At 46.7% G+C, this 27,916-nt stretch overlaps 1 protein-coding gene across 1 annotated transcript in view; it reads left to right on the forward strand.

Moving 5' to 3' along the window:
• Naa15-16 (N-alpha-acetyltransferase 15/16) overlaps positions 1–27,916 on the forward strand; it is a 112,636-nt gene that overhangs the window by 277 nt on the left and 84,443 nt on the right. The window contains exons 2-15 of the mRNA XM_077662721.1: positions 255–339; positions 757–861; positions 4,240–4,328; positions 5,633–5,701; positions 5,875–6,009; positions 6,333–6,480; positions 9,989–10,108; positions 11,122–11,217; positions 11,368–11,474; positions 11,819–11,891; positions 11,994–12,169; positions 17,953–18,105; positions 19,533–19,661; positions 23,236–23,385. Coding sequence (XP_077518847.1) covers positions 255–339; positions 757–861; positions 4,240–4,328; positions 5,633–5,701; positions 5,875–6,009; positions 6,333–6,480; positions 9,989–10,108; positions 11,122–11,217; positions 11,368–11,474; positions 11,819–11,891; positions 11,994–12,169; positions 17,953–18,105; positions 19,533–19,661; positions 23,236–23,385 — 1,635 coding nt within the window. The remainder of the gene's footprint in view (positions 1–254; positions 340–756; positions 862–4,239; positions 4,329–5,632; positions 5,702–5,874; positions 6,010–6,332; positions 6,481–9,988; positions 10,109–11,121; positions 11,218–11,367; positions 11,475–11,818; positions 11,892–11,993; positions 12,170–17,952; positions 18,106–19,532; positions 19,662–23,235; positions 23,386–27,916) is intronic.

Below are 27,916 nucleotides of genomic sequence, written 5' to 3' on the forward strand. Positions count from 1 at the left end.
GTTCTTTATTTTTGCTCGTTATCTCCTCATATCAGTGCCTGGAATAACAAGCGTTTGAATAAATCCTCAGATTATGGGCTGTGTTCAAGGTAACCATGCTGTCTGTAGCTTAAATTTTAAGGCGGCGTCTCCGCTCAACCGGCGTCATCCGATAGCTGTGATCGAACTAAAATTCAAACAATCGAACAGATTTTTTAGTAGTTTCAGGCAACCGCTGCGACAGTAGCCGTCTTATCGCTCGCTGTTTCTTTCAGAAATGCTACGAACACAAACAGTACAAGAATGGGTTGAAATTTGCGAAGCAGATTTTAACCAACCCGAAGTTTGCCGACCATGGAGGTGGGTGTTTCATTCCTTTTAAAGCAAGGGCGCGTATTGTTGTTGAAATATCGACCTTGTGAGGATCTCGTGTGTGGATCAGCATGTCAGTCTCTTGTAGTCATTTTTGGACCTACTAATGATTACATGTAAAAAAATTAATGAGTAAAAAAATTGCGTTGCATCGCGGGTGTTGATCAACTACGAACCCTTTGCGGATGTAGTATGTGCGATGCGGAGTTTTTACTGAGCTGAACATAACGACAGTCAAAAAGCTTTGCAGAGATATAATAGTGCTATCTTTCTCCCCGAGAATGCTGTTACTATTCTCGGTGATTTATCGACGCTGCCGTACTCTTGGCTCACAGCTGCCTGAGCTTCAGTGAGGATAGCTTCATGAAGCATCGTAACTCCTTCATCCGTGCTTCTTTTCGACAGAAACGTTGGCCATGAAGGGGCTGACTCTGAACTGCCTAGGGAGGAAAGATGAAGCATATGAATACGTTCGGAAGGGACTTCGGAATGATCTTAAAAGCCATGTCTGTATCCTTTCTGTGCACTGTGATGCACGGCAATTTATTGCTGCTTGCGAAATTTTGAATGGTCTGAAAGGGGTATGTACACTAAAAAGGCAACTTGCCAGTCTGAGTGCAGTGTGCTAATAGCACAATTAATTGCTGCGTGCCATATGCACCATTCCTTGTTTTTCCAAAGCTGCATTTGTTACCGCAGGGAGAGAGAAAGATTGATGTTGAGGTGGTTGGCTACAGGTGGGAGACCAGCGTTCTCTTCTGCCGTTGACACTGAACACAGAAGCAGTGCTTTTTCACGGGAACCTTAAATGCTCATAGTGCCTTAATTATATGTTTATATGTGTATGGGCCCGTTACTGGTACCCTTGAAAAGCTGGGTATTCTGCTCTGAAGTTGTGCATTATTCTTGGTGCTCAGCTTTCTGACAACACAGTGACAACGCTGCGGCTACTTTCAGGCCGCCAACTGTTCTTTTTTTTTTTTTCTGGAATCTTTTCTAAGTTGGCACTACGGGGGAACCATCTCACCGAATTCAGCAAAGAAAGGGTTGTTTATTTGATGCCTTTGTTCAACAAAATTTTTTTCCTTGCATCATTTTATTGTTACACTGACTTGCAGAATTTAATGATCACTTCAAATGAAACACATTAGTGTGGTACGACGGCTACCAGCAAGGCAACTCACTCATGCAGATTGTAACATTGCAAATGTCTCTAGCGGTTTGTCATCTGCTTTAGCATTAGAGGCAGTTTAGATGTCATGTCGCTATAAACATGACATGGAACCTCCAGAGCTCATGTCTCTGCTTTCCAAATTTACAGGCATGCAGTGGCACAGCATGGATTCTGTGTATAGTAGTGTGTACACTGGAAGTCATCATTTATGCATCAGTGTGTCAGTGTGTTATTTCAGTGCATGTGGTTATGTTTTCAGCATCATCATCAGACATTTTTAAAACTGGAGAGATAAGTTCTATAACATAGCACATCTGGCTCTCAACTGATGTAGGTCACTGATTGCAGTCATGTCTGAATGGATCACCAAGAAGATTCAGCTACGCTTGAGCCTGAAAGTGTCTTTTTTTTTTGGCTTTTGGTGAGTGCTGTGTCTAACATGCAGCGCATATAAAGGTGGTGGTCCATGCATCAATTCACTCTGTTGAGAACTGCTATGGCGTCCCCCATAGCCTTAGTCGCTTTGGGACATTAAACCCCCATAAACCATAAACCAAACTTTGTTGAGTACGGTTGTGTGGGTTTTAACGGCTAGGGAAAGGAAAGGCAAGGAAAAGCATTTGACCTTCTTGACCAATAAAACTGCATGCTAAACATGTGATCCTCTAGTGCAAATTTAGGCATACGCTCTTCTCTATTTTGCTCTGCATGCGCATGTGAAAGCATGCCATCCACACTAATGGCTATTGATTTGCATGTTGTTGTGCATGGCATTCGGTAATGTGCTCTGCCATTCTTGGACAAGTGCACCGATGAATAGCAATCATACTGCTCAAGCATGCTTGCAAAAGAAACCTTATTACAGCAGCAGCTGCTAGACGAACACCTGAGGCCTTGTATGGCATTCAATAAACTTCTTCGTGCTCTCACTTTCACTGGCATTAATAGGTTGTTGCTTTGGTATACCATGTGCGGCACCTCTCTAGAGCAACTGGACAAGTAACCATAGCATCGATATGCACAGATGTGTTCACAATAAATAGTGAAGACGCAGAAATGTAGTGCTGTTCTGGTTTAAGAAGCCATTGTTGTTTACTTAGCACTCATCACTGACATGAAATAGTTGATGTAAAATTAATTTTACATACACACGTAGTGTTACGTGAGGTACCTCCATAGTGGGCGTGCCATGTGAGCGTTAGCACAGTTGGCAAGCCGTGATGCATTTTGTTATCACTTACAAACATCGTACTGTAGTGATTGCATAGCTTTTGTTACGGCTGTTGTCATTCTCAGACTCCGTAATATAAATGCATTGTGTTTGTATCTGACCTTGTAAGAGGCAATGCTTCACGTGGCATGGTTTTGTCATGCTTAAGTAGCTTGCTGTAAGTAGTCTTGCTCTTCATCATACTGAGTGAATGTAGCTTCCTAGTATGGCTATAAGGAGCATCATCCAGCGAGGACTTTTTTTTCTATGTTGGGGGGCCCCCGATAGCATTTTGGCATTTCAACTAGACAACTGCTGTGGTTTATAATGCTTGGTATGGGTTTTGTATTTGAGGTTTACTGTCTCGAAGCTACGCATGGGCTGTGAAAGACGTCGATGTGAAGGGCTCTGGATTAATTTCGACCACTGAGGGCACAGCCTGCAGGCATTTTCATATTGTGGCTTCATTGAAATCTGTTGTTGGCTTGTGGCTGGGATTTGATGTTGCGACCTTAGACACAGCAAGTGAGCAAGTGAATGCCAAAGCCCCAGTAAGCCAGGGCAGTTATGATACTCTTTGCGAAAATATTAGTCATGTGCGTTACAAAGAGAAGGGTAGAAATTGGAGCTGCCAGGGCTCTCTCTTGATTTGCTCATGTTATTTATTGCTTTACCATTGATAGGGATAGATGCACCCACTATGCAACAGAAGTGAAAGCATTTGATTAGTCCTTTGACAAATGACGTGCTCCCTTGCAAAGTGGTCATTAGCATGCTTTGGTAATCTTTCACTCAAAAAGAAGCAAGCATTTTTGCTTCTATTTCTAGTCAATTTGCATTTCTAGGCCTATGCAGTGTACTTATTTTACTCCCTGGTTCTTTTTTTATGTGTGTGTGTTTGTCACAGCTTTAGCACACAAGAGTGCACTGTCTGCAGGTAGTGCGAGTATAGTGCCATTTCCTGTCTGCTCCGTGCACGTTATCCTGCTTTCCTACTTCGGCCCTCTTTGATTGTGTTCGAGCACTGCGGGGTGTGTGGTCTGCCATTGTGATCCGTGGACGTGACAGGTGACACACACCTTACACAGTACAGATGAGATGTGTGACGTAGATATGCGACGTTGCTTAGCCCCACTTTAAAAAGGAGGAGAGGGAGAAATGCCACTTGGGGCAGCCCGGACGTTTTGAGGAGAACCGTCCTTGAAAGGGTACGGTAGGGAGTGGCATAAGAGTGCCTGATTTTAGTGCTTGTAGCTCTGCCATGAGTAAGTCTTCTCACATTCTCATTGAAGCACGTTTCTCGGACATAACCTAATTTAGGCTGAGTGTAAGTGCTTATTCATGAATTATGTAGGGGATTATGCCCTCATGTGCATATTGTGGGACCAGGGTGTGTGCTTGCAGCAGGGATGTTGTGCTTGCACTTTTTTGTGGGTTTTTTGCGGCGTGTGTGTCTTTCTCTTTGGCTCTTCATTTTTCCTTGACTTGAGATGCTGTACCAAAGGCTGGCACGTATATGGCTTACTACAGAGGTCAGACCGCAAGTATGATGAAGCGATCAAGTGCTACAGAAATGCTCTCAAGTGGGACAAAGTAAGTACTTTTCTACAAAGCTTCTCGTAATGTGTGCAAGCGCCTTTGATAGCCAGGCATATCTGTACAGGTAGTGTTTAGTTTTAGGGCCTTTGTTGCTAGCTAGCCACACACGGTTAACCGCTGTGACTTGAGGGCCTGAGTGTCATGAGCGGAGAATCTATACAGGTGGGTGTGTACTGGCGTGTGTCACGTACATTGGCAGCGGAGCTGTATCTTGTGTGTGGCTAGGTAGCTTGCAGTGTCTTACTGTCATTTGTGAACGAGTTTGTGTTACTAAATGTGTGTGGATATGTATGGCCTGATAGTGCTGCATGTTTGGGGAATAAAAATTTTTACACTGGTGAAAAACATGTTAAAGTAGGATACGGCTTTAAAAAAAAACAGCAGTCGCTAGCACTCGCCACGGTCCGCGGCATCCTGTATTGCTACACTGACCAATTATGACAATGTACAAAATCGGCTTTTTTATGTTTGGCTGTATCAAACAACCAGAGGCATCGAAATTCTTGAGCTTATAATTTCGTTTCTTGAATATCTTCTTTTTTAGGTAACGATAAAAGCTTTCACAACTGTTTACTTTTTGTCACGGAATTGTATTTGGCGGCCCTGAATGTGGGCTGAGCTTCACTGCAGACTTGAGTTGTATTCGGCTACAGACCATAGTGGAACCTATTGGGCACCCTGGTGAAGCTGTAGTAATGAGAATGAAATAAAACTAAGAGGAAGAATGGCACTACAGTGTTTATATTTATTATAGCTCCTCAGGGTTGGAATTCTTGAAGCCCTTCAGGTCAGGCGGACATCAAGGTCAACTCCATCCAATTTCTGTTTCAGTAAAAATCGATCATGTGGCTCTCTCTGGCTATGTTAGCGTTCGTGTGGCAGTAAAGGTGCATTTGTTGCTGAGAAAATTGGAGTTTGAAAATTTCGCCACTACTTGTTTCAAACTTGGGACACCAAGCCAAAAGAGGACGCTGTGGTCACCGTTTGAAGGCTTGGAAAGCTTCAGGTATCTGCAAGAAAAAACTGTCCTGATGCACCGCAGTTTGCTTTTGACAGCAGCAGCTGGTGGTTGCAATACCTGTATTTCAGTTCACATTATCTGGCTTGTGGAAGTTTGGATTTCAGTTTAAGTTGCGTCTTTGTCATTAGAATGCAGTGATCTATTGATCCCATAAGGCTCCTAGTTGGGCAGGCAAGGAGGGAGGAATTTGTACACAACTGCCTGCAATCTGTTATTCCTGCCTAATTACTTGCTTTGACCCTCCTCTCCTTGTTTTATTTTATTTTGCTGTTTGCAGGATAATATACAGATTCTTCGAGACCTGTCACTGCTTCAGATCCAGATGCGTGACTTGGAAGGATATAGGGTAAGTAGTCGTTCCATCGTGGCAAATGGATGAGCCATACAACGTGGAGTGCTTTCAACCTGCTGCTAATGGGACTGCTTGCATTTGGGGTTTTTAACAACTTAGGTGAACACCTCATGCAAGGCTGCTGCCATTTCATTTTCTTTTCTTAATGGTTTTGGTTATGCTTCCAGGATACTAGGTACCAATTGTTCATGCTGCGGCCGACACAAAGGGCATCGTGGATTGGATTCTCGATGTCATATCACCTGCTTAAGGACTACGACATGGCACTCAAAATATTGGAAGAGTTCAGGAAAACACAGACGGTAGGCAGGCTTTTGTGCATTCCTCGAGTAATTTTTTTCTTACCCAAGTGTAAACTTGCAAGGGTGACTATTGTAGTATTCGTTTTTACTGTACAAATGTCTAAGCCTTAATTTTTTAATTGGTGGCTGTTGCCTTGAGAATTGGCCCTTGACTGTGCTGCATGGTGTATAATGTATTGCTGTATCTGCACAGCTAAATTGTGCTAGGTTCTTGGGTTCTCTTCTTACTTGGGGCATGTTACCATCTATGTGACGGGTGGGCTGGAGACACTGTGTTTGTGCCTGTAACACATGGAACCGTTGCTTGTTGCTTCCTGTTGCAGAAGCGGGGCTATGACTATGAACACAGTGAGCTCTTGCTCTACCAGAACATGGTGATGCGGGAGGCTGGAGAATTGGACGAGGCACTCTGTCACCTCCAGCGCAATGAGGAGCAGATCTGTGACAAGCTCTCGGTTCTTGAAACGAGAGGTGGGTGTCTGTGAATTTGTAGCCGCTTTGTGAAGCATCATAAATGCCATTTTTTGTTCAGGACAATTGTGATTGCATGTTGAAGGGAAAGGTTGATGCTGTCCACACTGCTGTGTTGCATGCGAGCGGTTATTTTTTTTTTATATACCATGTAGCTTGCAAACTTGCTCTTAAATAGTCCCGGGATGTCATTTCAAACTAATTAAAGCTGCAAATGGGCCTAGGTAGTTCATTTAACTTTATTAGTGTGCCCTGTCTGTGTGTGCAGTATTTGTGTCTAGTGTTCGTTCCCATGGGTAGCTCACTAATGAAGTTAAATTTCGAACTACTGCTTGTGCCAGGCAAAAGAATTGCGACTACGTTTGTGAAAAAAAACCCATCTGTGTATCACTATGGTGACGTTCTATAAGTTCTTGCTGTCTCATATGGTCCTAATCTTACTCTGTTGTGGGCGACTGATACTTAAGAATCCTGTGTGCGCTGTTCAGCATGTGCAGCGTTGGTTTGGTTTTGAGTTACTGTTTTTGTTTGCATTCACACTCGGATCCCTCAAGCAACTGTTCATACTCCTGTTTGGACCATTGGCTAATGTTTGAGGTGCATTTAAACCCAGACGCATGAAGTGGAAACGAAGAGGAGGAAATTAATTTGGGGAGCATCTTATACAGACAATAGATAACCATAGGCCATTGGGCTGTTTGGTAACAGAGTGGGTTCCAGAGGAATAGAAATGGTCACTGGGAAGGGGAGAGAGTTAGGCGGCAGATAAAGAAATCTGGGAGAACGTGATAATAGATGGCAAACAAAAGAAGGGGCTGGGGGGGTGGGGTTAACTACAGTAGGATCTTGATGGTCCAATCATGGTTGATACGAATTTGTAAAATTTCCTGGCTGGTGTGCACTGTTTATTGCGGTCAAAATTTCTGATGTTTCGAACACTTTCCCATGCCACCACAGATGATATGAGTGCGCGAGGCGCAACCGCACCCTTGAGCACTAATCTTTGCCTGCACATTGCCATAGTTGCTGTTCCCCTTTTCAAAGTCTTGCTCTAGGCCATGTCAATGGCGGCCTGGCTGTGCCTCGGCCAGCCAGCTAAGTAGAGCTTTGTTCAGTTTCAGATGCTGATTGGTGCGTCACTGGTCTTTGCATTTTCTCACCAGAAAGCGTCTTGCTGTTCTGGCGCCGACACATTCCTCTTGGTTCCGTCGTGTTATTTGTTTGGGCAAAACTGCGCAAACTGTGCACTTGTCACGCGCTATTAGCATTTAGTGTGGTGGCACCTCTTCACACACGACACCACTGCTTCTGAGAAGCTTCACTGCTAGCATGTTGCACCGAAATATCCGTACTTGGCGTCTTGGGCGGCGTGGTCGTGCGCGGAGGGCAGAGGCGCAGCATTGGCAAGTCTACTAGAATATCATTGGCGTTTGTAATAATGTGGCCCCACTTAAACGCTCTCCTGCATTTGGCGATAAAGGCACAGCGATTTCTATCGGCAGCATTAGCAAACTTGAGGCCCTCAGCCTCTGCCAAGGGGTAATTGAGAGGTGGGTGGCTGTGGGCGGGCAGTTATAGACCTGGGCAGTTGGGCGGACTGGTGAGGGCCAAAACTACTGCTGCCCACCGTAGGGAGAACCATGTCATGAATGCATTTCCCATGCTTCTGCATAGGAATTTTGGTAATTTTTGATGATAGATATTTTCTGTGACCCCGTGAGACTACTATCATTGAGTCGTTCCTTCTAAAGGGAAACACCTTCTGAGGAGAGTACATAAAATTGCTCAATCACTACATTCTCTCTTTATGAACACCTGAGCCAAATATTACACCTCTACATGCAGCAGAGAACACACAATAACACGTGAAAGTTGGTGAGGCCTTTGTGGTGACTTTTTCAGGCTTGCGCCCTCCTCTGTCGCACGCTGCTGCATGGTCCGGTTCAGAGTTGGCTATTGACTAGGTTCTTTCAGGTGTTAAGCAGCTACCACGGCTGCGGCCAGTCAGCAGCGTCACTCCAGCATGTAGGGAAGTGCAGCCACCAGGAGGATTCCCGCGGTGGGGCCATCGGAGGAGAGCTGACCTTTGAGTGTGCAAAAAGTGACAAGAGGAGAGGGAAAGGCACGAAGATGCTGAAATTCAAAGTTTAACTACAGATAACTCAGCTTCTAATAAAAAAACGTAAATTCTTGCTGGAGGATATTGGAGGAAGTGGCATCCTTTAACATCCCAGGAATACCGCACCTTTATTGAAAGCCCCTTTCAGAGCCCCTTTAAGACTGTTTCAATTTTGGTAGAATTTTAACACAGGCACATGCTTCACGACATCTGTCATTAGTCTAAGGAAAAAGCTGGAAAAGCTAGAACTGGGGACTCAAGCGGAGCCAGAAAGATAACTTCTGGCTTTACACGGTAGGGCCACACCCAGTAATGAAGTCTGTAGATATTTGAACATTCGTGCATTGCTGCTAGCAATGAGTGGGTGACTGGATAGCACAACAAGCTGTCTCGTGGGCACGAATGAGCCACCTAACATTGGCATGCACTGCTTCGTTGTCTTCTCCTTTAATCCTAGCTTTTTGGACGTTCGAGGTATACAGCTTCCCTTTAAAATCAGTTGCGGTTTAACTGCATATTTTCTTTCCTCAAAAACAATTGTTTTTTTTTTCATTAAGCGTCCTCAGAATTCATATTACTAGCAGAGAAGTGTGCTTGTAAGCACAAGATTGTTTTCTTCTCTCGTGCTCTGCCAGTGTCTTAGTAGTCATGCAGTAGGCACAACACTGCATTCCAATTTCACAGCGCGCATGATATGCTGTTGAACTGTTGTCATGTTCATTTTTTTTTTTTTTTTTGTGCTGTTGTGTGTCCTTGAGAGAGTAGACAGTATGGCGTCGCAGCACAGCAAGGCAGCCTGTGCGCTCCTGTGAGGTGGCTTGTTTGCCTTGCCAGCAACTGTGCACCATAATGTGTCATGACATGATGGCCTTGTGACACGTTGGTCTGTCACTGTGATGCGGAGCAACGTCTCAGTCTTTGGACTTGTAGAAACTTTACATTACCAGAAAATTTGCTGGCCTTCAAAGCAAAAATGCATGTGACCAGGCTTGGAAGGATCACGGCAGTACTCTCCATATGTGTGATTAATTTTCCATAGCTGCTACTGCTTTTGCACATAGGTTCTGACATCTTTCTGATGATATTACTTGAGCACTGGGGATCAAGCTGATCTTTTTTTTTTTTTTAAGGCATCAGATGTGCTGAGAAAGTGTGGGTTCTTTTTTTTTATGCTCATGGTACATCTGCATTGATAAGCACCAGCAGCAAAGCAGACATCTTGATACCTTCTCTCCTTGCTTATTTTTTCACTTTCATTTTTGGGGGAGTTCCGCTAATGCTGTCTAGGGTTGTGACAGATTGGCATGCAGCAGCTGTGAGCCGTTGTTTGAGGAGCCCTGTGAGAGTAGGCCTGTTTTAATGCCATTTTTCTCTCGGCGTCTTATTCAGCAAACCTGCTGATGCAGGTCTGTCAGTTTCCGGCAGCGGAGTCAATATACAGGGAGCTGCTCAACAGAAACCCCGAGAACCATGAGTACTACCACGGCCTGCTGAGTGCATTGCGGCAACGTGAGTCATATTCTTCTGGCTCAAGCTTTTTGAGCTGCTGACTCTAACATGTCATTGCTATGGCCGCACTTCAAACTTCTTTCAAGCATTTGTCTAGTGGCTCTTTTTTTATGTTCTTCATAGGTATTTTTTGCAGTATTAAGTTTTTGTATTTTTTGGAGTAGCAGCCTTGAGCCATTGAATCGAAATGCACTAGCATGATTTTGAGACACTGCATCGCAGTTTTTTTCTTAGTGTTTTCTTATGATTTTTTTTTTCAGCCGTGTTGTGGCAAGGTTCTTTGAAACCCTTGTTTTTTTTTTTTTTAATTTACAGGTAGGGGCGTAATAATATGGAGCACTCTTCAGCGATCAAACTCCTTGCAACTTAGCGAAAATTGCGAGGTGGTTTATGCGTACATTAGCCAGTGCTGCTGGTGCACTCGCGTGTGAGCTCAAAAACTTTTGTATCTTTTCTACAGAATGCGAGAGAAAATTTTCAGTGCTGAAGCGTGCTCCATGTTATTTTGGTTACAACTGCAGTGCAATTTTTACTTTGTAGCAATCAACTGTGTCATGATACCACATAAAGCTCTCCTCTATTGATCGGGAAGTATTTGAGTAGATATTTCAGCACCGCTTGGTTCCATTTGCTTTGCGAAGGGAGTTCCAGTGGCATGTTTTGTTGAAAGTTATACGTGCGCAAGTGTGCATCGGCACAGTCTACATGCCTGATTCTAGCTCTTACTAGCACATAATCACTTCTTTTGACTGCAGTGGTCGAATTTCGATGGAGGTGAAATTCTAGAGGCCCGTGTACTGTGCTATGTCAGTGCACGTTAAAGAACTCCAGTTGGTTGAAATTTCTGGAGCCCTTCACTACGGCTTTCCTCATAGCCTGAGTCACTTTGCGATGTTAAACCCCCATAAACACATAAACCAAACCTACTTCTTGAGGGGAATGTAGTCAGCATGACAACTATCACTTGTGTGGAATAGAGCAGGTTTTTAAGAGCCACGTTTTGTTTTGCGCAGAGGGTGTTGAAGACGAACTCAAATTGTTTGAAGAATGCCAAGAGAAGTTTCCTCGCTCACAAACACCTCGAAGATTGCCACTCAATTTTGCCACAGGTGAGCCCATCTGAGCTGCACATTGAAGAAGGGGAAGGAATGGTTTTGGTGGATAGCATTTTGTGAACTCGTTGGGTTTCTCTCCTTCTGGGGGTCAGAACTTTGTGTCAGTCACCCCTTCATAGCGAGGTCTATCTGGATGTGTTGCAGGTGAACAGTTTCGAACACTAGTGGACAAGTACATGCGGAAGGCACTTCACAAAGGTGTGCCACCTCTTTTTGTAGACCTTCGGCCTCTCTACACAAGCCCTGAAAGAGTTGAGTATTTGGGTGTATTTTATTAGCGTACACGTGAACCGGGTTTTCTGTTTTTTGAACTTCAGCTGTTGGAAGATAACAAAACAAGCTGTTTTCCTCTAAGCATTCCAGTTGAAAGGTTGTATTAAAATTATGTATAGATACATTATTCAGGAAGCTAAAAAAAGTTTTTAGAAGCCTTTTCGTTGGCTTGTTGCTGGAAATAGACTTGGTTCTTCATTTAGATTTCTGTTGGCACAATTCATATAGGGTGCGCATTGAACTCATTCCTTTTGGTAGAACAATTTGGCGTCAGCAGCTTCTTTTATTGGGGCATTTTGTCTCCTTTTCTTTCTTTTTTCAGGTAAAAATCATTGAGCAGTTGCTGACGGGTTATATTAGTTCATTAAAGAAGTACGAGGTTTTTTCTGAAAAAGGCAAGTACGATAACGTAGCTTCCGCGGCATTCCTCTGCTTATTCTCCTTGATTTAGCTCTGGGCTGAGTAAACTGCAATGGTTGGAACGTTACACTTTGCAGAAAAGGACTCTGAGGAGAAGGAGCCAGCCACGGCGCTGTTGTGGACTTACTACTACGCAGCACAGCACTACGATTACCTGGGCTGCACGGCCAAAGCTTTAGACCTAATCAATGCCGCCATCGAACACACGCCGACACTCATTGAGCTGTTTGTGGCCAAGGCTAGGATATACAAGGTGGGTATATCTTGAGTGCAAATCACGAGTGTTTTTTTAGCCTTGCGGGGCCTTTCTTCTTTCCTGCCTAACGTGTGCAAGACGGATATGCTTGGTTTTTGCAGAAAATGCCCAAACTTAATTAACGACGGCTAGCTGTATAGTGAAAGTTCACCAACCAATAAGCAGTTGCTTTATGGTGAATCCCAAGAAAGGTGGGCGTAGGGGGGGTGGCGGTTGCGGCACGTAAGGATTTAGGTGCTCGGGCAAGCCCAAAACAGTGCTCTAATGGAACCATAGGGTTTTTGCAGAATCCAGTTTGAGAACCCATGTTGTAGCTTTTGCAGACATGACAGTAGAATGTTGATGTTAGCGTAGTGCTTCCTCATATACAAGCCATTGGTGCTATCTTTTCCAGAAGTAACCAGGCAACGGAGTTTGCTTCTTGGTCGTTTAGTGGAGCCCTCAAGGCGCCCCTAAGGACCAGAAGGTCTCAAAAGGCAAGGACAAGTGTTCTCGTTACCTCACACAGATTCAGATCCTAAGGAGCGCCATAAATGCTTCACTACACGGATAAGAAACAAATGGCGTTGCCTGGTAACTTTTGGTAAAGATGGTACATGCTGCTGAAGAGTAAACAGAAGCAGCATAGAACACCGATAAACTTGGGCTTTTTGGAATCTTGTCTTCTCAAGCCTAACCCTGTTAGTGCTCTTCAGGTTGAAACTTTTAAGGTCATTGGAAAGTTAATATACTGTATTTACTCGAATGTAACACGAGTTTTTCCCGGATTTTTTTTCGTTAAAGCCTACCCTCGCGTTATAATCAAATACAGTCGAACACGGATATATCGAACCCACATATATCGAATTATTGTCTGTATCGAACTCGTCAATTATCCCCTTGAAAATTCTGTGTAAAAGTATAGAAATTCGTACGTTTATATCGAACGATATTTTTATCCGCCATTGGATATATAGAACGCCGCGCGATCTCGGCACTCGCTGCACCCGCGAGCTCCGCGCCTCCCTTGAAAGGCTCGGAAAATGTGAGAGCGAGGGGGAGGGAGGCTCGGACTGTACTCCCGCTGTGCACGCTCTCCGACTTGCGGAACAGCTTTTTTTTTTTTTCTCTCTCCCAATGTCTCTCATCCTTCCCCCGCGTAACCATAGTGATCGGCTCGGAAAAGGTAGCCAGGAACGAAGGCGCCGGCGGCCTCCTCCTTTTGCCTTTTTTTTTTTCTTGTTTCTTTTTCACGAGTTTTGCTCAGCCAACCACAGCTCGTGCCTTTCGTACGTCGCTGTCGCCCTCGGAGGTCGCTGTCGCCATCGCGAGCGCTTTGTTGGCGGAAGCTGCGCACGTGAATTCTTGTGTTTTGTGCGCGTTCTTGTGTTTCGTGTTCAATATTGTTTTGCGTGCGTCTCACGACACGTGTGTGACTGGATCGTGGTGAGCTGACGCGGAAGCAATGGCCGCAGCAAGCACAAGCAGCGTCAAGAAGCGCAAGAACCTGAACTTTGCGACAAAGCTGAAAGCCATTCAGCGTGTTGAGGCAGGCGAGAAAAGTGCGACGGTGGCAGACGACTTCGGGATTCCTCGGAGCACTCTAAGCACTTTGTTAAAAAACAAGGCGGACATAAAGTCAAAAGCGGCGGAGCAACGAACGTCGGGAGCTTGTCGTGTGCGCGCTCCTGCCCAAGAGAAAGTTGAAAAGGCTCTCTATGCGTGGTTTTTAGAGGTGCAGGCTAAGAACATTCCGGTGGATGGCCCAATGCTAATGGCTAAAGCCAAATGGTTTGCCGCTGCACTCGGTGATGACAACTTCGCCGACAACACAGGGTGGCTGCAGAGGTTTAAGAACCGCCATAAGATAGTTGGCAAAACCATTTCTGGGGAAAGCGGAGCCGTCATCAGCCAGGATATCCAGCAGTGGATTTCGAAGGAATGGCCGGAAATTTGCGCGAAGTTTTCACCCGCGCAAATCTTCAACGCCGACGAGACCGGGTTGTTTTGGCAGATGCTGCCCAGCAAGACGCTCGACGTCCGGGGCAGCACGTGTCACGGGGGCAAGATGAGCAAAGTCCGCGTGAGCGTTCTGCTCGCTGCCAACATGGATGGCTCTCAAAAGCTCCAGCCCTTTGTGATCGGCAAAGCAAGGGCACCGCGCTGCTTCAAAAACTGTAAGCAGCTCCCCGTTCGCTACGCCTTCAATAAGAAGGCGTGGATGACGCGTCAGCTGTTTACAGAATGGCTGCAAGCGTGGGACGCTGAACTGGGCAAGTCGGGGCGTCACGCTTGCCTTCTCGTCGATAATTGCTCGGCCCATCACACCACCTGCGAGCTCGAAAACATCGTGCTCAAGTTTCTGCCGGCGAACACGACAGCGAAGTTGCAGCCGCTCGACCAGGGCATCATTAAGTCGTTCAAAGTCGGCTACAGGAGGCGACTCATTGATAGGCTTTTGGTGAACCTCCGCATGGGCACCGAGCTTAAGGTTGACCTGCTGGGGGCCATTCAAATGATGACGGGCGCCTGGAGAGACGTGAAGCAGGATACCGTGGCCAACTGCTTCCGGAAGGCAGGCCTCGTGACGGCCAAACTTCCCGAAACCTGCGAAGACGGCGACGGCGACAACGAGCGCATGGACGACGCGTTTCGCGAGTTGTCGTCCCTTTTCCCAGCTGCCGTTCCAGCCGAAGTGTCTGCTGTTGATTTTGTGAACGTTGACAGCAATGTTCAGGCTGTTGCGAGCCTCGCCGATGAGGACATTGTAGCTGCAGTCGCAGGGACCCAGGCCGACAGCTTGAGTGGTGACGAAGATCGTCCGGACGAGGGGGCGGCTACACGCTCGTACTCCACCGCTGAAGTGGCGGCCGCGTTCAGCTTGATTCGCCGTTGTTGCGGCGACATGGAAGGAACCGGGCTTTCGCACCTGAACAGCCTCGATAAGATCGAGGTTGGAGTCTTTAATTTCATTTGCAAGGCGAAGAAGCAGACGAACATAAGCGATTTTTTTTCACGCAAATAAAGCATTACGTTGCGTCGTGTGTGCGGAAATAGTTGTCATTCTTGAATGCTCCGATCGGTAGGTCATCGTCCGCCACAGGTAAAGTCTCTGGGCCTGTATTTTTTTATATCGAATTTTTAATATATCGAATTAATTCGCGATCTCCTTCGAGTTCGATATATCCGTGTTCGACTGTACTGCACTTCGATTGGCCTAAAGTAGTGCCGCGGTGCAGCCATTTCAAAACAATCAGCGTGGTTTCGTTTTCCGCAGTTTTGCGATCTTATGCTGGCAACTTGGGCACCACAGAAGACAAATCCTCGTCCATCCAAAGTCAAAGCGTTGTTCTCTGATTTTTTTGTGTTCGTTGCGACCTCACGCTCAATACGCCATCGCATCGTTGCTCGCGGTGTATTGATTCAGTGCACACGATGGCAACGCGTCATGTTTAGTAAGATGCTCATTTTAAGAGAAAAGCGATCCTGTTAGCTAAAGAGGTCGGGAATTCTGCGGCAGCTCGAAGACTTGAGCTCAACGAGTCAACCATCCGCGGATGGTGGCTGCAGCGGGAGTGGCTTTTTAAATGTGGGCCTGACCGCAAAGGATTTCGTGGGCCTCGCCACGGCCATCACGTCTAGCTGGAGAAAAAAGTGGCGGACTTTATTATCCAGCAGCGCAACCGTCTCATGGAGGTCAGTGTCGAGCTGATCCGTTTAAAAGTTAGAGACATTGCTTGGGAGATGGGAAGTCCAGAGCATCTCGTCGGTGGGCGCAAGCGTTCATGAAGAGGAATGGATTCTATCTGCGGCGAACAACCTCGATGCGGTAGAAGTTACCGAGAGACTTCGATAGAGAAAAGGAGTACTCCGTTTCCGAGAACTCTGCCTCTGAAAGCGAGGAAGATGAATAAACATGTTGGCTGCGATGTCTATTCAGGGTACTTTGTTTTGCGTCCTTAAGCCTCGCGTTAAATTCGTGGTTTTATTTTTTGCTGCTGGGCACCCGTCGTTAAGTCACCCGTTGCGTTACATTCGCAGTCGCGTTACATTCGAGTAGATGCGGTAGTAGAATCTTGATGATACAGTCATGGTTTATACAAATTCTGAGATGGTACGAATTCGCGAAATTCCTCGGCTAGAGTGCATTGTGTAATAATAATAATTGTTTTTTTGGGGGGGAAAGGAAATGGCGCAGTATCTGTCTCATATATCTTTGGACACCTGAACCGCGCCGTAAGGGAAGGGATAAAGGAGGGAGTGAAAGAAGAAAGGAAGAATAGGTGCCGTAGTGGAGGGCTCCCTGCATTGTGTACAATATGCAGAATTTCGGGTGTTATGAACGCTCCTGCTTCACTATGGATGATACGAACGTGCGAGCCGCGACCAAGCATTAAGTGCTGCTGCACATTGTCAACATTGTGGTCACTAGTCGTATGGGGTGCACCGAAGGCAGTGAGCGGTGGTGCATGGCATAAATAAATCCCATCAGCTGCAAACAGATTTTGCTCTTTTTGGATTACATCAATTTCTGATTGAGACCTTGTGAGATTCACATCAAGATTCTGCTGTAGTGTATTACTTGAGTGGGCATTTTTGACGCTGCATGACTGTTGTAAAACTTTTAAAGGGACACTGAGGAGAACTCTATCATTTTTTTTTTGTTAATAAAATCTGATAGTTCGGCATTTCATGGCTTTGTTGCCGCTTGTCCGGGCGCGAAAGATGCATTTATTTCAAAGAAATTTGGATTCGAAGTTGAGAAAGTTTTTCCCGCCGCTCGGATTCAAACTCGAGCACTCTTATGACGACACGGAGAACTCTTATGCCGTCACAGAACGGAGTGACGTGATACGTGACGTAAATGCAGACTCCGTGATTTCTGACAACTAGCGGTGCGGTGCGCAACCTTCCTTTGCCAGCCTCAGAGATTCGTGACTTCCATGAAGTAAGGAAAATTCCTCCAAGGTGGTGCCTCTTGTCCTAGGAAGTCATCACGCTTGTACTTGCGAGATTGGCCTGTGGCGGCGACACCTGTATTTTGGTTCTTGCTATTTTCTACATTACAAGAGCTTTGTTTTCAGTAAGAGTGGCGTTTTTGTGATCAGGAGCTGCTATTCTATAGATACAAGCCAACTTCAATTTCTCCTCAGTGTCCCTTTAAGTGGTGGTTCAAAAGTTAACTTGTTGTCAGTCCTGAAACTTTCTGCATATCAGCCTTTAATAACCCTGTATATAGGTTCATGTAGACCTCAATTCATTGCCTAAAAAAATTCCAACATCTGTGCATTCATAAAGTTATTTTTACTGCAAAATGCATATTTAAACCACTTTAAAGGTGCAGGATTCACCAATATAACTGCACTGGTAAGGGAAAAAGTCCATAGATTTCAGACTGCCTAGGCAGTTAAATGCAGTTTGCAACAGCTGATGTGTGTGCACTGCCTTCATTTGTAGACTGGATTAAATTGCCATTCCTCTTTAATGCCGTATAAACTCGTGTGATGGCCGCAGTTTTTTGTTCTAAAAATCTGGTGTGAATTTTGAAGGTGTGGCCCATACAGTACAGGAATTTAAAAAAATAGGAAAACCATATTTTTTTTCTCAATTATCTAGTCCAAAACGGGGATTGTGACCCATAGGTGCGGCCCTTACACGAGATTATGTGGTTGTGTTCAAGCACTGTCTCAAGTGACTGGCTGTGGCTGAGCTAGCTTGTGGCATTTAATGTCTGTGATGGTTGCCTCTAAAATAAAAACTGGAGAACAATGGAGCTGAGGTTTTTCATTGTTTGTTTACAGCATGCTGGGGACATCAATGAGGCGTTGCGGTTCTTGGATGAAGCGCAAGCCCTAGACACAGCAGATCGCTACATCAATTCCAAGTGTGCCAAGTACATGCTGCGGGCAAACCTCATCAAGGAGGCAGAAGAAATGTGTGCAAAGTTTACTAGGGTTAGTTTTTGAAGGGCCCCCAAGAGGCTTTTTATTTAAAAAAAAATCTCTTTCTCTTGTTTGCAGGTGGTTGCAGTGTGTTGCGTCAGTAAGCTATTTGTTACAAGATTTTTTTCAGAAAGCGTTATAGCTGTGCTTACTTGAACATGTTACCACAAAATGTGGGCTGACTGCCAGTCAAGGTTTGGAGTGCCATTTGAACCTTGCCATTTGAGGCCACAGAGCTCTGCGCTAATTTTTGACCATTTACAAAACAAGTAGAAAGGTTCATATTCCTTTGTCATGTTGCAGTGGCACTGCTGCCCTGCCATCAAGTCTTGTTCCAATAACTTCAGTTGGACATTTTGACTGTGTGGCACTAAACATGCAAGGGACAAGGAGCGGGATCGACATGGACTATAGTTGGGTGCATTTCAAGAACGAAGTGGCTTTTCCCCGTCAAAGAACCTCCTTCAAGCCAATGGCGTCGGCCAATTCTCACGACCTTACTAGCGTGACAATGTGGGGAGCAGCGCTGCAATGCAGGGAGGGGAATATTCCCTTTCATCTGCCACTCCCTGCATTGTTGCGCTAGCAGAGTTGTGAGAATCGGCCGACACCATTGACTGGAAGGGGGTCCTTTGACGGGGGGCGGGGAGCCGCACCATTCTTAAGTTATGTCGAACTATAGTAGTGTGTAATATGCATTCCTTGTCCCTTGCATGTTTTGTACCATAAAATCAAGATTTAGCATAGACAAAGTAGGCCATACCAGACTCCCAACTGAGTTAAAGCTTTGAAGCTTAGAGCTAAACCTAACTCTGCAAAGATTATCACTACGGAAACATTGGTTTTTCCTCCCTCTTTCGACTCCTTTTTCTCTTTTAATAATGTTAGATTTTCGAATGATGGTGTAAAAGTACTTCATGTAAGGGTACACACGTGCATGTCTAAAAGGCATTTGAAATGGCATTGGAATGCCATTTTCACAGCAGGCCATTGAAAAACCCCATGTAGCAGCACGGGGCTGAAGTTGTGTTGGATGACATTTGAAATGTTCATGTAGCATGGGTACAATAGAACTACACGTGTCGACAGCAACTTAGCTGAGCTCATTGGTCTACATCAAACTTTACACCTTAGTTCACCAGATTGTGCTGTCTTAAATTTGTGTGGAGGTGGATTTAAGCGGAAGCAGTGTCAATTTTACATAGTCCCTCCCTGCATCTGCGACGTTCATTTTACACAACCATTGGCATGCACTCTTGAAGGAGCTTTTTACTTTTTATATATTGGAGTAATTTCGTTTTGCAGCTGTGCAGTCTAGATGATTGCTGATGCAGAGTTCCTCTTCTTGAACTTGGGTATTCAGAGTGCTTGGCTAAGAGGTCCGGGAGGTTCCCTGGGGCCTGTTTTAATGCATGTGCTGTCACCACTTTCTCATGCAGGAAGGAGTGTCTGCTGTGGAGAACCTGAATGAGATGCAGTGCATGTGGTTTCAGACAGAGTGTGCCATGGCCTATCAGCGGCTAGGAAAATGGGGCGAGGCCCTCAAGAAGTGCCACGAAGTGGACAGGGTGAGCATGGTTGTCCACTGCTTTTGCAAGTTCATTACAGGCAGTTGTCCTTGACGGGGGCATCGTGCCATCTGAGAGGCGGGGAGCAAGGAAGAAATCCAGAGCTTGCCTTAAGTGATCGGAGAGTGGGTTGATGTGTACCTGTGTTGCTGGTGACGCGCAGGCGTGTGCAGTGCCGTCAAAGGCAGAACGGCAGTTTTCACCTTCACTGCCGAGAAGGGACCCGTGCGGGTCTTGAAAAACGCAGGTCTTTGGTGAGCGTTTGTGTGCTTCTCTAACTTGCGGCAATCTGCTGTGTCCTTACCTCGTCTACTCGAAATTGTGTAGTGGCTGCAAACTGCTTGCAAGAGCTGCATAATGAGTTGTGGGACATTGGGATCAATGTATCTTGGCACATTGTAATCCTTGGTGGACTTCGGTAAAGCTCCAGTCAAGCACTTAACACTGCAATGTATGCACAGAGAGAGAGAAAAACAATTTTAATGAAACGCCATGACAGAAGTCCATCTCCCCCGTCACCCCTAGCCGTCAGCCGGAACCTGTTGGGACACAGCAGCAGCAAGGGCTTGACTGATGATGTCCTGCTGAACGTTAGGGTCTGCGCTGCAGAGCAAAGCCTCCCAGCATTCTAGAGTGCGCAAGCTGTCGTACCTAGTCGGACATGCCCACGCCATGTGGACCAAATTTGCACTGTGATCTGAAGACTTCAGGGTGCCACTTGCTGTAGAGTGCTGAAAAAAACTAATTGCAGGCATTGAAACGCTGTAAGCCTAAGCAGTGTACACAGTGCTGATACATGCTCATTGCGTTATTTTGCTGTGAATAATGCATCATCAGCATTAGGGGCTGTTGCAGCTTATGGTGCTTGCATATGGACTGTGAAGTGAACTTTGCTCTGTTGCTACTGTTATGATCTCATAGGATAGCTGACATGGCATCAGTGCCCATATTCACCTGTGCCATTGCTAAAGATGGGATCAGGGCAGGGTTACAAATACAGTCGAACACGGATATATCGAACCCACATATATCGAATTATTGTCTGTATCGAACTCGTCAATTATCCCCTTGAAAATTCTGTGTAAAAGTATAGAAATTCGTACGTTTATATCGAACGATATTTTTATCCGCCATTGGATATATAGAACGCCGCGCGATCTCGGCACTCGCTGCACCCGCGAGCTCCGCGCCTCCCTTGAAAGGCTCGGAAAATGTGAGAGCGAGGGGGAGGGAGGCTCGGACTGTACTCCCGCTGTGCACGCTCTCCGACTTGCGGAACAGCTTTTTTTTTTTCTCTCTCCCAATGTCTCTCATCCTTCCCCCGCGTAACCAAAAGGCAGCCAGGAACGAAGGCGCCGGCGGCCTCCTCCTTTTGCCTTTTTTTTTTTCTTGTTGCTTTTTCACGAGTTTTGCTCAGCCAACCACAGCTCGTGCCTTTCGTACGTCGCTGTCGCCATCGCGAGCGCTTTGTTGGCGGAAGCTGCGCACGTGAATTCTTGTGTTTTGTGCGCGTTCTTGTGTTTCGTGTTCAATATTGTTTTGCGTGCGTCTCACGACACGTGTGTGACTGGATCGTGGTGAGCTGACGCGGAAGCAATGGCCGCAGCAAGCACAAGCAGCGTCAAGAAGCGCAAGAACCTGGACTTTGCGACAAAGCTGAAAGCCATTCAGCGTGTTGAGGCAGGCGAGAAAAGTGCGACGGTGGCAGACGACTTCGGGATTCCTCGGAGCACCCTAAGCACCTTGTTAAAAAACAAGGCGGACATAAAGTCGAAAGCGGCGGAGCAACGAACGTCGGGAGCTTGTCGTGTGCGCGCTCCTGCCCACGAGAAAGTTGAAAAGGCTCTCTATGCGTGGTTTTTAGAGGTGCAGGCTAAGAACATTCCGGTGGATGGCCCAATGCTAATGGCTAAAGCCAAATGGTTTGCCGCTGCACTCGGTGATGACAACTTCGCCGACAACACAGGGTGGCTGCAGAGGTTTAAGAACCGCCATAAGATAGTTGGCAAAACCATTTCTGGGGAAAGCGGAGCCGTCATCAGCCAGGATATCCAGCAGTGGATTTCGAAGGAATGGCCGGAAATTTGCGCGAAGTTTTCACCCGTGCAAATCTTCAACGCCGACGAGACCGGGTTGTTTTGGCAGATGCTGCCCAGCAAGACGCTCGACGTCCGGGGCAGCACGTGTCACGGGGGCAAGATGAGCAAAGTCCGCGTGAGCGTTCTGCTCGCTGCCAACATGGATGGCTCTCAAAAGCTCCAGCCCTTTGTGATCGGCAAAGCAAGGGCACCGCGCTGCTTCAAAAACTGTAAGCAGCTCCCCGTTCGCTACGCCTTCAATAAGAAGGCGTGGATGACGCGTCAGCTGTTTACAGAATGGCTGCAAGCGTGGGACGCTGAACTGGGCAAGTCGGGGCGTCACGCTTGCCTTCTCGTCGATAATTGCTCGGCCCATCACACCACCTGCGAGCTCGAAAACATCGCGCTCAAGTTTCTACCGGCGAACACGACAGCGAAGTTGCAGCCGCTCGACCAGGGCATCATTAAGTCGTTCAAAGTCGGCTACAGGAGGCGACTCATTGATAGGCTTTTCGTGAACCTCCGCATGGGCACCGAGCTTAAGGTTGACCTGCTGGGGGCCATTCAAATGATGACGGGCGCCTGGAGAGACGTGAAGCAGGATACCGTGGCCAACTGCTTCCGGAAGGCAGGCCTCGTGACGGCCAAACTTCCCGAAACCTGCGAAGACGGCGACGGCGACAACGAGCGCATGGACGACGCGTTTCGCGAGTTGTCGTCCCTTTTCCCGGCTGCCGTTCCAGCCGAAGTGTCTGCTGACGATTTTGTGAACGTTGACAGCAATGTTCAGGCTGTTGCGAGCCTCGCCGACGAGGACATTGTAGCTGCAGTCGCAGGGACCCAGGCCGACAGCTCGAGTGGTGACGAAGATCCTGCGGACGAGGGGGCGGCTACACGCTCGTACTCCACCGCTGAAGTGGCGGCCGCGTTCAGCTTGATTCGCCGTTGTTGCGGCGACATGGAAGGAACTGGGCTTTCGCACCTGAACAGCCTCGATAAGATCGAGGTTGGAGTCTTTAATTTCATTTGCAAGGCGAAGAAGCAGACGAACATAAGCGATTTTTTTTCACGCAAATAAAGCATTACGTTGCGTCGTGTGTGCGGAAATAGTTGTCATTCTTGAATGCTCCGATCGGTAGGTCATCGTCCGCCACAGGTAAAGTCTCTGGGCCTGTATTTTTTTATATCGAATTTTTAATATATCGAATTAATTCGCGATCCCCTTCGAGTTCGATATATCCGTGTTCGACTGTACACAGGGGCAACCAGGTGTACCCATGGTAGGTACGGGCATTGCTCCCGTAATGTGTAGAGGTGCGGCGAAGGAGAAAATTTTGCCGAGCATTTCTATGCTCTGGATTCATGTTAATAACAAATTTCTTCTGAATGCTGTCACTTGTACAATAACATGCCTATTATAAAAGGTTTTGACTGAGAGGGTCGACCATGACGTCGTGTCTGACACCATCTCCTTTTCTTTCTTTTTTTTTTCACAGCACTTTTCGGAGATAATGGAGGACCAGTTTGACTTCCACACATACTGCATGCGCAAGATGACGCTACGTGCCTATGTGAGCCTGCTGCGGCTGGAAGATGTGCTCAGGGCGCACCCTTTCTACTTCAAGGCTGCTCGGGTTGCCATCCAGGTAGGCTTAAGGGGGGAGACGGCTCTTAGAGGTGAAAAAATCGCGAAAAAATCGATTTTTCAAAAATGTAATTTTCGAAATCTGCAGCTGTTTCTCTACCACCCTGTGAATTATCTAATCTCTAGAGCCAATATTTGGGCTGTAAAAGGAGTATAAAACTTCGATCCGAGCTCGCTCTTGGCAAATTTTCGCGCAATAACGGGGCTTTTTCCGAGACATGCTATTATCGTTTCACTGCAGCGATCGCGGCCATCTTGGTCTCGTTTGGAAGAGCTGCTTTTCGTTTTAAATTTCGCGCAGTTCCTGCTCCTTTATGCTTATTGGATGAGGGAGAAAATGCCGCCAAAAAGCAGTCGCAACGCGCGATGCTATTCGCTAGTCGGTGCACGTGACTGAAAGCTGCTATCTGATTGGCTGAAGGGCCTCGTGTCGTCTGCTGAGCCCAAGCGGTAGCCATTTTGTCAAGGTGTGTTCGCTGGTGCTTCTCGCGACGATGTCAACGCCGGCGCCAAAGTTCAGCACGACGCACAGATATGGAAAAAAGAGGAAAAAATCGCTCATTACAACCTCAAGAAGAGCGCCACGATCACCTCGAGCACCACGGACACCACATGCACCGTGGGTACGCCTCCGCCAGCGGATCGGGAGGTGCCGACCGAGCTAGGCCTAACGGCGCCGCCGGTCGCGGAAGCCTCATCGGGCAGCGGCAGTGTTCGTCGCGATACCCGAATGCTGCAACCTTCCGAGATAGAAGAAAGGGACAAAAAAGCCCAGGAGAAACTTCATGAGATGGCATCAGCGGCAGCAACAGAGCGAAAGGCAGCATTCTTCGGTGCAATGGGAGACGCCGCAACTGCCCCACCCGGCGACACCTTCTCCATCGTCAGCTTGCGCTTGGTGAACGAGAAAATCTTCAGCGCTCACTCAAAAAGCGCCATTTTAATAACTCTGGTCAGACAGACTACCTTCCAGGAGGTTATTAAGTGTCTGCTGATGCCAGTATATAAATAAATTTGAAGTACTTTGCCATAAACACCACTTCGTTTGTTTTTGCTGTTTTTCTCAAGATGGAAATTTTGGACTCGTAGCATGTCCCAAACTAGCATATCTCAGCAGCTATGGCAGATAGAACCATAATTCTTTTTTTAGCAAGTAGCCATATGTGTAGTCTACACAATGTTGGGAGTAGAATTTGTAATTAAGGTTCAGAAATTTTTTAATTTGCTCTAGTTTTTGATTGCAAGTTAGGCACTATTTGTACCTTGAGTTTCAATGTCTTTAAAAACTACTTATGATAGTAAAATTAAAAAACTGTTTCCAACATTGTATTCATTTCTGTTTCTAGAACCCAACCAAGTGCAATTTATAAACTTCTTAATGTGTTTTTTCTCTTAATTGTTCTTATTAGTGAGAAGGGTGTAATTAAGTGTATCTCAATAACTAATGATCCTATCATGAAACCAATGACATTTTTGGAATCAGCATGAAAAACTAGTCATGGGTGTGCAATTTGATTAAATTTGGTGCAGAAACAAAATTTTTTTCTTTAAGAGTAGCCTCCCCCCTTAAGGGGGGACACGAGTCTTTCGGGCCGAAAAATCTCGAAAAAATCAGTTTTTAGAAAATGTTATTTTCGAAATCAGCAATCATTTATCTACCTCTCTGTTAAATTTCTCGCCTCTAAGGTCAGTATTTTACTCACAATACCAATTTATATAATCCATGTCGCCCGAATTTGAGCTGAAATCGGAGCCGAAACAGCAGTATTTCGCAAAGCGTAGCTCCCGTTTCATGCGCGGCACCGCAGCCATCTTGGTCTCATTTGAAAAAGCCGCCTTTCGCCTTCAATTTCCCGCCACTACGACTTCCGTTCGCCCATTGGTTGCCGAGAAAATAGCAAAAAAGAAAAGGTAGTATTCAAAATTCTATTGGCTGCCGCGGATCACGTGACAGCAGGTCGTCATCCGATTGGTGGAGCGGGCTGGCAGCGTCTGCTTGACGCGCCCGAGCCGCGGGGAGACACGACTCTTTGTGCCGGACCGTGCAGTGCAAGAAACGCGCAGCGATGCCTGGTTCAGCGCGCAAGGTGCACTCAAGGCATAAATTCGGCAAGAAAAGGAAGAAGTCGCTGGTCGATAACCTCAAGAGACGCCTGTTGTATCCCGTACCGTTGGGGAACTGCCCTGTCGACTGCCCGGAGCAGCCGGAGCACCACCACGTCAAGCACCCGCCACGTACATACTTCGACCAACTCCCCTTTATTCCAGTTCAATGATGAATATATATACAGATGTGCGAGTCAGCTGACCAGATAGGGCGCATGCCTAGCGCCACCTAGTTTATACAAACATAACTACAGAATACAATACCACATTATTCCCCCTCAAAAGAGTTAGCAACTAACACTGGAAAAACACAATAAACACTCAATGTCTTTCATAGTCTTTAAACCACACTGGTGGTCTTCTTTGTCTCGTCGAATACCTCAGTCCTGGAACGTCCCTTCCAACTGGCGTCTGCACAGATGGCTGCTGGGGTGGGTCGTGGTTCTCCTGCTGTGGTTCGCCAAGTGGTTTTGCTGATTCAGGCGAACAACTTTTCGGAACTGTAGGTGGTGGAACTGGTTGGGGGCAAGGTACCAGCCGACTCCGATTCCATGTGCGGCCATCATTGAGCTTGTAGGTATCTTGACCACATTGGTCCACAATGGTGAATGGACTCGAGTAGCTCAGAGCGCCCTTAGGCACGTGACCAGGCAACTTGACTCTCACCGGTTGACCTGTTGTTAATGGAGAGTACTTTGCAGCTCGTCGACGGTCAGTGTAAGTCTTACTTGCTTGTTGCCTTTGTGCTACTCTGCTGTGGATGGACTTCATCGCTGCCTGCGGATCTTGAAAAAACTCTTTACCTGGCGCTCCTACAAGATCAAGTTTTGTTCTGGGATGACGGCCGTGAAGAAGGACGGAAGGCTTCACTCCTGTGGTCGCATGCGGTGTGAAACGGTAGACTCCCAGGTATTCGGTGATAGCTTCCTTCAAAGGCCGATGTTCTTGTGCGCAGACTTGAACGTACTCTTTGAGTACTCGATTAAACCTCTCTACCTGCCCGTTAGCTTGCGGATGATAGACTGCCGAATACGTATGAGCGATGCCACGTTCTTTGAGGAAACTGTCAAACTCCAAGGCTGTAAACTGAGCACCATGATCACTCACAATCTCGTCTGGATATCCTTCCCTGCTGAAGATGCTTCGCAGAAAGGAGATGACTGTTGCAGTTGTCACCCTTGCTGAGAAACAAACCTCAGGCCACTTGCTGTAGTAATCGATGGCTGTAATGGCAAAACGGCAATCTGCCGGCACTTCGGAAAAAGGGCCCACAATATCGATGCCTAGCTTCTGCCATGGTGCAGATGGGAATGCAACTGGCTGCAGAGGTGGTGTCACGGGTTTTGCAGACTTGTCAACAGATTGGCATACCGCGCAGGATGCAATGAATTGTTCTACTTGCTTGCACATAGCAGGCCACCAGTATTGCTCACGTAGTCGCTGCTTTGTCCTCGTTATTCCCGGATGAGACTCGTGGGCTGCGCCAAGAAGCCGTGCTACGAGGGACGAAGGTACTACAAATTTGTCACCACGAAGCAGGAGGTCTCCAACGACTGAGAGCTCAGTTTGCACCCGGTAGAACGGAACTGCTTCGGCAGGCAACATCTTCACTGCGGGCCATGCCGATGTCACCCACTTTATAACCTGCTGCAGCAACGGGTCCTGCATCGTTTCAATGACAAACTCTTCATGAGTAATGCATGTTGAGACAACACAAACAGTCTCTTCTTCCTCTTCCTCCACACGACCTGGAAGGGGCATCCTTGAAAGAGCATCAGCAACAGTATTCTTGTCACCCTTGTGAAATTCAATCGTGAAGTTGTATGCCAACAGCCTGGCGTGCCACCTCGCAATCCGGAACGGTCGGCGACCTACTCCCTTTGTACTAAGGAGTGTGACCAGAGCCTGGTGATCAGTGCGTAATATGAATGAACGACCCCAAAGGTACACTCTCCAATATTCGCATGCCCACAAGCAAGCAAGGGCTTCCAATTCCCCTACAGAATACTTCTGTTCCTGTGAAGTAAGCCTGCGAGAAGCAAAAGCAATCGTCACCAGTTCATCATTCCTTGTCTGTTGCAACACTGCTCCCAAGCCAATGGATGAGGCATCCGTAGTGACAATAATGTCACCCGCAGGATCAAATAGCTGTAAACATCTTGTGGCCAGGGAACATTTCAGTTGCTCGAAACAAGCTTGTCTTGCAGGGTTCCATGTGAATGTGGCATTCTTACGTAGCAACTCTCGAAGAGGCTCGACAACCACCGCATAGTCAGGTATAAATTTGGCGTAGTAGCCTACCATGCCCAAGAATGAGCGCAGAGTACCGACATTTGTTGGGGCTGGCACAGCCTTGATGGCGTCAATGTTACTTTGTAAAGGGCGTATTCCCTTGTGACTGATCCTGTGACCAAGGAAGTCGACTT

This window comes from Amblyomma americanum, chromosome 4 (genome assembly GCF_052857255.1).
Source record: "Amblyomma americanum isolate KBUSLIRL-KWMA chromosome 4, ASM5285725v1, whole genome shotgun sequence".
NCBI classification, from domain to species: domain Eukaryota; kingdom Metazoa; phylum Arthropoda; class Arachnida; order Ixodida; family Ixodidae; genus Amblyomma; species Amblyomma americanum.